This window comes from Ctenocephalides felis, unplaced genomic scaffold (genome assembly GCF_003426905.1).
Source record: "Ctenocephalides felis isolate EL2017-DRISC unplaced genomic scaffold, ASM342690v1 CF-g0.4_SCAFFOLD_01886, whole genome shotgun sequence".
In the NCBI taxonomy this organism is placed as follows: Eukaryota; Metazoa; Arthropoda; class Insecta; order Siphonaptera; family Pulicidae; genus Ctenocephalides; species Ctenocephalides felis.
The window spans coordinates 93,129,449-93,140,288 of record NW_020538040.1 but is presented as its reverse complement, the minus strand read 5'-3'; the positions used below and the strand labels follow the sequence as shown (position 1 = coordinate 93,140,288).

General features: G+C 28.8%; 1 protein-coding gene across 2 annotated transcripts in view; it reads left to right on the top strand.

Annotated features, from left to right (window-relative positions):
- Positions 1–2,959: 2,959 nt before the first annotated feature.
- Positions 2,960–10,840, top strand: part of LOC113378500 (protein outspread) — a 225,527-nt gene continuing 217,646 nt past the window's right edge. For both annotated transcript variants that reach the window (XM_026619039.1, XM_026619040.1), the window contains exon 1: positions 2,960–3,429. In XM_026619039.1, the coding sequence (XP_026474824.1) occupies positions 3,310–3,429 (120 nt within the window). In that variant the 5' untranslated portion in view covers positions 2,960–3,309. The remainder of the gene's footprint in view (positions 3,430–10,840) is intronic.

Below are 10,840 nucleotides of genomic sequence, written 5' to 3'. Positions count from 1 at the left end.
TATTCAAAATTTCAATATCCAAGTGCGTATAGCAAACAGTTTTACCAGATTTGAGTAAATTTTATATAGTAAGTTTTCATTAAGTTATATAAAATTATTATTTTAGGTATTAAAAAAATATTCAACAAATTTTCAATTTAAAATTTTATTATTTAACTACAATTGTTTTTATTGGATTTTTCTAAATGTTTTCTTGCTTTTGCTAATCTATACATATTAAAATGTCGAATGAAAATTCTAAGTCGTTTTAAGAAATGTAAATAAATGTCATAAAGACACGTATTGCTAAATGTTATCAAAATACTAAATAAACAAAATACTAAAATAAACAATAGCAAACTAAATTAATTGAATCTAAACAAAAAGTACCAGCTAATCTTTCAATACGTTATGTAAACCGATTTTAATGCTGTTCCTCGGGATTGGTATTTTTACTCGCCCTGCTAATAGTGTGTTAAGACTCAAACCGCTAAATTGTTTTGGCTTATTACTGTTAGAATGCGCTGTTTAAGTGTCACATAGTATATTGCCTCCACCACAATCGGGTATGGCGAACAGGCACGAGCGTAAACGAGTTTGTTTAATTCAGGTGCTCCCAACAATTTGTGATATAGAATAATTAATATACCATACCCTAGACAATATTAAAATACCGTATGCCGTTACGTTTAACTTACTCCGAAATATTACTTGAAATTTGAGTTACTCAATTTTTTAACTCATTTTTTTAGTAATTTTTGCAACAAAAGCCTGTTCGAATATAATTTTATACCTTAAATGTTTTACAAAATACTTGTTCGTAATTATAACACTATTGATTTAATTTAAGCATATTTAATATGTCATTAATGTAGGAATAAATATGTTTGTGTAAAATTTATCAAGTATTTTGGATTAAATTGCGAAACAAAATAATACCTAATTTTTGTTGAGAATAAAATTATTATTTATTAACTTCCCGTATGGTAGTTATAGTAATGGGTCAAAAATCAAAATTTTTTGCATATCTTCAAGTATTAAAGGTTTCTGAACATTTTGGCATACCTCAGAAAAAATGGATGTGTATGTGTGTTTTATGTGTCGGCATTCTTTCGTTCTCGTTTTTGGGCGCACGGTTTAACCGATTTGAATAGTTCAAAAAACATTCGATTTCTATTGATAGGGAGATATGCTGATTAGTTTTTGGCAGAGGCATTTCCGAGGAGATACGGAGCAAAGAGTGCAGAAAATAGTAATCGAGTTTTTGAAAAAACGGAGCATTCGATTTGAATTATCCAAAAAGCATTCAATTTGTAATAATTGGGACAAGTTGTGTTTAGTTTTTGGCAAAGGCAGGTCTAGCCGTTTTGGAGATACCGAGCTAAATGTGCAAAAAATTGCAGTTTTTGAGAGAACTAAGCATCCGATTTGAATGATTTAAAAAACTTTCTGCTCGTTTTGACAAAATAATTGCTTTTGGAAAAAAAATATTTCAAAATTTTTTTTTCGTTTTTTTTTTTTAAAAAAAAAAACATTTTTTTGTATATCGAAAATAATGCAGATTTTAAAATTCTGGCTAAAGTTCTAAAGCCGACTTATATACTTCAAATAAATAATTTTAACTTTGTAATTCAGTTCACATAATTCTTATAAATATTAGACATTGTTACAGTATTTATAAAAATCTATTTGAAAACTTTTAATATTCCTCGATCATTTCGTTACGGTGCGGGAAGTTCCAGCAATTTGCCTTAAGTCACGATGTCATACACTACTAGTTATTTATTATTGTTAAAAGAAATAACACTTCAATTAAAAACAATAATATTGAAATATCATATCTGAAATACTTACAATTACGTAAAAAATTATAGTCGTTTCTCTGCGGGTACAAATGTCTAATGATTAACCAAGTAATTCTGTTAGCTTTTTACCCAATTTTTTTGTCAGATCGGATATTCGCTTGTATTAGCTTGTATTATAATAAAACTACAAATAAAATGGATGGATTAATACTATGATTTTTTATTTTTTTATTTAGCAATATATACATTTCCATATCTCAGTCAGACAGGGTGCCTGGTATAAGAGATTATGGATTGCTTTATATATATATTTATTTATTTATTTATCTTTTTCATATTACTTTATTTTGAAATATTTGGTTTATATAAGAAATTAAGCATAAGAGTCATATTTAACTAATAAGGTTAATCTTGTTTATATCTGGTATAGTTTTTTTAATTTAGTTTTAAATTTATTTAAGTTTGTCAATATTTTTCCGATTTGAATAATAATTCAAAAAACATTTCACTTGTATTAACAAGATAAAGAACTGATCAAATTTTTGTGAAGGCAGGTCTAGCGGTTTCGGAGATCTAATGAAAAAAGTAAAAAAAAATGCCATTTGGCGGTCAAAAATGATCATTAGACAAATGCACATCAAATTATCAGATATTTTATAGAGATTTTAACAATAAGTATAAATTTTGTTTACATTCCTATGGTTTCCGTACCAATGTTTATCCGTTAGACTGTGATGCGGCGCTTACGCGCTTCGATATTTTGTCTCTATGCAGTTAAAGCATTACGATTGCTTTGAAAAAAAAGTTCAGAATTTCCAAAATATTTCAAAATAAATTTTCCTTCAAAAAGTCTTTTTTTTTCAAAAAAAGTAAATTTTTGGCAAAAATTTATAGTTTCTCAAAAATCTATGTTTTTCAGAGTAAATTTTCTTCAAAAATGTTAATCTTTTAAAATAAAATAATTTTTGGTACTGGAAGTTCCAGCAATTTGCCTTGAGGCACGATGCCATGGAACCCACTAGTCATTTTTTATTTAAAATATTAGAATGCATTTTTGAATTTTTCAATTTCTAGTGATATTCCATGATAAAGTCAGCATCCGTTTCGAGTTGCTGATCCCTGCCGAAAGGTATTTATTTGTGTACATAAAAACTTGTATGGAGTGTGTGCGTGGAAGGTATTACAGTATGTTATTGAAAGAGTTTCATTTACATTTCATGTGCTTCATCAGCAGCACGTTTTAAAATGGTCATGATTATTATTATATTTGTTTATTTTGAATGGGGTTAACGAAGACGAATGCCATTCTTTCTCGATTTAACAGTGCTCAGTTCGACAATGAACGAAAGTCTTCATAAACTAATGTTACTTAAGTGTCAATTGTTATATGTATAGAATTGTGTAAATCGATCAAAATAATATTACAGTGCCAATTCAAATATGTAGCATATAAATAAATAGTGTGTGAAATAAAGTGAGTGTAAATATAGTTTTATAGATGTGGAAGTTTTAACTAATAAACAAAATGTCAGCACGGTTAACAGAATGCAGAAAATTTGCTCCAAACATTTTCAATAAAAGTAAATGTACTAATTGTTTTCGCCAGCGAGAGGAACACACGGCCGAGGCTCTGGAATCAAATCGGGTATGGGAATTTTTATTTAAAAAGACAATAGATTTGCTATTTAGTTCCAACTTTCTAGAGAAGTAAAGCAGCATGCATTCGGTTGGAATGTCAAATGATAAAAATAAACAGACTTATTGTTAGGGTACAGTGGGGTCGCTCTGATAAGGGCCATGGGGCCATGGGACCAATTCAAAATAACATGCTAATGGTTGTTGTCATTGCTAACGACTTTGACGTCGATATCATGTGTTAATTAACAATTAATGTTTTGATTATTACACGTTAATTAAACAATGTCAAGAATTCCGGGCGATAATTGTCATTATACTATGTTATTAATTAATAATTATGGAGTTTATTATCAGTGTTATTGTTTTTATGTTCTTGCACTAATTATTATTAATTAATATTTGCAAGTTTTAAAAATGACCGAATGATTTGTTTCAAACAGTCTTTGAAACTATTTAAACTTGAGTATCTGTTTTGCTTCTACGAGTAAAGATTTGCTTTTGCCCTCTTGATCACCTAAGACAAAAATAGTATTAATTCACTATTTAATGTGCAAAATAAGGACATCAAGAGTGGGAAATCATTCAGACTTTTTTTTCTTTTCGTTGTGATATATCTGATGTTACAAATATAATGTAATTTTTTATACAAAACAAATAACCGAAGATGCGAGATGGCTTGATAAAACCATTTATGGGGGTATTTTAGTGCAGCATTTTTAAATCATTGTAAAAAAGAGGTAATCATTTTTTAACCCCGTAGGGTAAGTTATAGTTATCGCAAAAATCGAAAATGAAATTTTTATATATCTTTACGTTTCAATGGTTTTTGAATATTTTGGCATATCTTAGAAAAAATAGATTTATGTGTGTGTGCGGATACAAATTTTTGTTGACGATTTCGAAAACACCGATCAACCGATTTGAATAATTCAAAAAACATTCCATTCGAATTCATAAGGAGACGTGCTGATTAGTTTTTGGCGAAGGCAGGTCTAGCCGTTCAGAAGATACGGGGCAAAAAGTGACAAAAACAGTAACTCAGTTTTTAAGTTCAAAAAACATTTTACTTGTATTGACAAGATGAAGAACTGATTAAATTTTTGGGGAGGCAGGTCTAGCGGTTATGGACTCTCAATAAAAATAAGTTAAAAAAAATGTCATGTACATCAAATTATCAGATATTTTATAGAAATTTTAATAATGTGTACATATTTTGTGTTTTTTTTTTTGGGTTCCGTACCAAGATTTTTAATTACGGTACGGGAGTTCCAGCAATTTGCCTTAAGGCACGATGCCATGCACTCCACTAGTTCTATAAATTATTTATCAATGTTACAAGAGTACAGAAAAACATTAAAAACAAACAAAAGTTAATTATTTTAAAAATTAGCAATTGTTGAATTGGAGGGTCCCAAAAAATTGACACGTGATAATGCCCACGATTGCAGCCCTCCTAGTAATCCGATATGAAAGAAAAAAGATTATTAATCTAGAATGATGTCGAAATAGTATATGCTAGAATTAAGTTGAAAAATAAATTTTTGACAAATGACTATTTGAAAAAAGGATGATTTTTTTACCACTTTTGAGTTTCTCGAATAGTTAAACTTTGAACATATCAAACAAAAGAACAAACGATTTTTTTGATTTTCTGCACTAGAATACCCTCTTAATAATAAGCAAAAAAAGTGCATTCAAGTAATATAAAATAAAATATTAATTAATTAAATATTGTTTACAATATATGTTCATATTAAGGGAATGTTTGGATATGAAAATAATTCTTAGAAATAAAAAACTAGGCAAGAGTTTTGTTTAGTTACAAAGATTGACGCACTTTATGCTGGCTTATCATTTATCAATCTATTCAGTGCTACACAAATTACACAAATATCGCCATTACCATATAATTACAAACATTATTATGTATTGTTTAAATTGAAATAAATATTTGAGTTATAACGTATGATACAATTCTATTATCATTGAGTTTTTAAGACGTTATAAATTAACTTTTGTTGTAATCGAATCGGATGCAGTAAAGTCTTCTCGTTTGTAAAGCTTTGAAATTTTAAAGCAAATTGCGTTACCATTAGAAATACATGTTTACCCATTTTTTTTATTATTTATTTTTCAAACATATAATTATTCAAATACAGTATACAATTTTTAAACTCTGTTTCACAATCTGATTTTAATTTATTCAAAAAAATATATATATATTTATTACTTCCAAATTCCTTTCACGCCATTCTTTGTCTTTTAATTTCGTTCACAAAATCAAATAGTAATTAATTTTTCTCTAAATTGTATCATAATAAATAATTCTATTTTTTTAAAATTACATTTGGCCTCGCTCACTCTGAGCATTTAGCCACCTACAACATTTTTATTTTTTTTACATTCTATACTAATTTTTATATCATATTCAACCTATATATATCCTATTCTATATTCTTAATTTTTTTTCTTCTTATTCTCTTCAATTCTTGCTTTTTCATATCAAATTTCTAATTCTATTCAACTGCTATTTTCAACCATTTTTCTTACTCTACAATTCAGCTATTCGAATTTTGGATTCCTATTTTTCTTAATTTTTATTCAATTTCTACTTAACAAATACAATTTTATTTAATTTCAAATTAACTACACATATTTTTTTCATAAATTCTAAGTCATTGACAGGATTCGATCCAAAGATCCCTGTTGTAAATAATACCATTGGTTCTCATTATTTTTTATTTTGATCTCCAAAATAGTTTTAATATTCATTTTTTTCTATGTCTATACCACAAACTGTGTTGATTTGTTTTTTTAGTTCATTTACAAACTTTTTCAGCCATTCCACATGTTTTATGTTGAATTGAAGCATTTTTTTTAGAAAAGCTTGCGTTTGTTATCAGCTATTATATTGCGTTTTAATGAGCAATCTTTTGTTCAATTGAGATTTGGATAGTTTCCTTCAATTGGATTCATAATTATAATTTTCAACAATTCAGAATAAATATGTTTTGTTGTGATATTTATATCATTATATCTTATCACTAAGTTAATGATTTTTCTGTTCACTTTCAGAATATAATTGATTATTATTGATACAATAAATTTTTTGGTGATAAGTGCATCTGCACATACCCATCCATGTAATATAAGTCCATGTAATGTAAGGTCTATGGGCATACCACATGATTGTTTTATACCTAATATTTACTAATTTTTAACCATTTGACACATTACGATAGAAAACATGTTATTTGAATTGGTTATTTGGGGTTGGAAGTATTAAAGGGAAATTTAAAATGCGCCATGTTGACAAATTTTAGGGCAGGTTATTGGCACAGGGGCTCTTCATGCTTTCAACTCTTAGAATTATATGAAAGAATAAGATGAAGATAAGATAAGAATTATATTCTCACAAGAATATACTCATTGGTATATTCTTGACATTTCAAATTGAACTGGAACTTTTAATAATTATGCTAATCCTTCCCTTACAGTAGGCCATTCCGCCAAAGTGTGGTAGTCTTTGGTGTTTGCTATTGCTTTGGTGCTTTCAACATTACCTTGAAATTTTCTCATATCTACACTTTTTTAAATACAATTCAGATAATATTCTTCCATATGTTCATACAAATATTCATATTTTTTATTTTTTACATATTTTTTATTTTTTACATACATATATGCAGCCGCCGTATATATATATACGGCACCCGTAACGAAAGGGTCAAAGTTGTTTAATTTCAATTCATTATATTCAGAAGAGAAATAGATCTTCGATTAATTTTCGTAATGAGAAAAATTCAAAATTCAATTAAAAAAAATCAACGCAATTGTATTGTGGGGTCCCCTGTAGATTAGTGATTAGAGCTATGGGATTTCAATCAGAGTTCTCAGGTTCTATACCCGTCTCGGGCATCCTGATGTCAAGCAGTAGTGATATCGGTTTTTTCTTGCAAATACGGATTGCCATATGTTTCCAATTGGAAATAGTCTATATATATACTAGCTGACCCGACTGATATTTGCCATTTAGTTAAAAATAAAATATATAAAATTCTTCTGTAATAATTTATAAATTCTTTTAACTTCTTTTAAATGATTATTCGGATTTTGATAAATCTTTTTGAAGTTTGTTAAGGAAAATTTTTAGGATTTAAATGATTTATAATATATAACATTGTAGAAATAAATGCAAAAAACAACATATCATTGCTTGACATTGAAAACATTTCGGCAGAACTGTCACCTGCTTCACTTGAAACTTTAATTTAGATTAAATAATGATTGGAATATAATATATTCATGATTATATATATTATATATAGAGTACTGCAGGTCAGTCAGTTGAGTTAAGCTCGATTCAGGAAAGAATGGTGTGAGAGATTTTCCATTGCCATTTCACTATTTTCAATTGGAAACACATTTTATATCTACATTTTCAAGTGAAAATAGACATCGCTGCTGCACGATGTCAGGTTATTCGAAACGGATTCGAACTCACAACCCGGTCCACACAAGTCCATGAGTTTGATCATTAAGCCATGCAATATTCTTATGTAATAATAATTGTGTTAAGTTTTTCCGTCCCAAAGATTTATTACTTAATTAGCTTCTAAACACAATCCAAAAATCCTGTTTGTGTCGCAAAGGTATAAAATGGCATTGCGTTTATTTATAACTTTTTCATTTTGCAGTTGAATAAAACATCCTTCGGCAAAAAGTCGAGAAGTCTTTCAATGAATTTATTTAAAAAGTCCCATAATGTGTTACTTTTACTTATTATTTTTATTTTTCAAATACTATTGTTGCGTTTATTAATTTTTATAAAGTTTTTTATTTTTATGAGGCCAATCGTATGAAAGTTTAAACAAAAATTAGTTTTTTCATTGATGTTCGTCTAGTTATTCGATTATTAGATTTTGTTATTACATATGCCAACAACGAATTCAATATCATACAAATTATACATGTATATATGCATATAAGCAATTATATATGTATATTTTTAAATATATATACATATATGTGTATCACTTATTTTATCTTGAGTTTGGTAAACTTTTTCGTATATATTATCTGAGCTACAAACTGTAGTACAGGTAACCCTTGCGTAACACGGTACTTCTATAATACGGATTTGCTCTAACACGGTTTAAGAATTGATACCATCCCCCTTATAACATGGATTGAGAAGCACGTGCTCGCTCTAATATGGATTGAGAATTGAGCAAAACCATAAGAAAATAAAAAATATAGTTAAATCTATAAAAATTAAACTTTATTTAATCTAAAATTAAATGCATGTGGTAAATATATAAATATTTTTTCGCTAAAAGCAACTAATCGCAAATATAATTTTTTATGCAAAAAATGCACGGATCTGGAGATAGTACAGAAAACTGCGCAGAGGATAAGGATATCTTCCAAAAAAGGATCGTATTGGATAGCACTTACCAGTTGATTATGACATAAAAATCATATAATTCATGTAATGTATATTACTACTTAAAAAAAATCATAAATATAACAATATTTATTATAAAATCATGATATAACCACTTAATAGATATGTGGCATGTTTTTTTGAATTCTTAAAACGTAACCCTCTTTTTGTACTAGTTCTTTGTCTCGTATAACACGGATTCGCATAACACGCTACTTTTTTGGAACGTAACTACCGTGTTATGCGGGGGTTACCTGTATTTCGTAAATCCTTCCAATGTTTGAACTAGTAACGAAAACTGCTATAATTTCAGTATTAAAAGTGCAGTCGGATCGTATACGGAGTCTAATAATAAATTAACTTAATAATTCCGACATATCTCAGCTATACTTTCTAGCCGTCTTAACGGCTAAGATACCAAAACTCGATCAATTACATAGTGAATGAGTTACAATTGCCTTTCTCCTAATTTGACCAACGACAATCTCGGTCATATAAGAATTTATGACATTTTCGATTTTGTCGCTGTTCTCGTTTTGACCAAAGGTGATGGTAAATGATATAATTCTTCTATTCAAAAGAATTTATTGATACTATAGTTTTCCTGTGGCGGTAATAGCTTAGTCGGTGGCATGCCCGACTCACACGTCAGGGATATTCGGCTCGAGTTCCTGGCGCTGACAATAAATTGCCAATTGATTTGTTGAATTAAAATTAAGTAAAATTTGAATTGTTGATTTGAGATAGAATAGAACTAGAAGTTAGAACAAAAGCAAGGTTAGAAGAAAAATAAGAATGAAGAAGTCAGTTATAAAAATAAAATAGGAAATTATAGGATCCATATAAGGATTCTATATGGATATAATAAAGATAGAATATGATATAAAAAAGATAGTATAATATAATATATAGATTTGAGATAGAATAGAATTAGAAGTTAGATCAATAATTACATACAAAATTGCAACAAATGAGAAAAATATATTTAAACAGTCTTTGTAAATATATTTCATGAAAGAAATATATGTACTACACTAAGAAGAAAAAGATAGGGGGAAGTTCCGCAACGCCGGGCGGCACCAAGCACCGGATGCTCTATTTAACACGAATTATTTAAGCGAGTATAAAAAGTGAAAGGGGCATGGGGGGCACACAGGTACAGGATCTTGAAAAGAAGCCTTGCCTGTGACGCACACGGCCACGGCGAGAGCAACCCTTTCCTGTTTTAGGCGCAAAATCACGGCGTCACCTAAATGTCAGTGGAAGTAATTCTAGCATATTTATGCATTTACATTTGAGTGGCATGCAAAGATCAAAGTTGTACTTGATTGTTATCCGTAAAATCGTAGAATATTATTAAATCTTTTATCCAATTTTAGTAGGTGCCACCAAATGAACAAAAATGCCTGTCCCTTAGCACCGCACACTAAGTCGTCCCTTAGTGCCGGACAGTAAACATTGATATTTCTTGTGAGAATTTACGTAATTTATTCCAATTATTTAATTTTGTTCTGTATTAGTGCTAACGGTCACTACATACTCCAATTTTTCGTATTCCCTAGTTAAAGAATGAAAAGCTTATGGTGTAATGCACCAGCTGAAAGCATCGGTATGGCCCAGTCAAAAAGGGGGATAAATAGTGACTTTTTTTTAGCAATATCTAAGAATATTCGTCAAAGACACATGTGCAGACATTCCAAAGTGTGGAAATGGCTACATATTTGATGAGTTCAGGTTATTTTGAAATGTCCGGTACTAGGTGCCACTGTTTAAAATCATATTTTTTGATACCAAAGTTTGATTGATAGTATTAATTATTTTTTAGCAAAGATTGCGGTTTGGTTAATTTAGTTTGATTTCTAACATTGTTATCTAACATAAATCATAATTCAATAAATATTTCGTAAAAAATAAATATATAAATATATAAAATACTTTTTTGTAAAAGCCACAATTAGTTTAGACATACGAA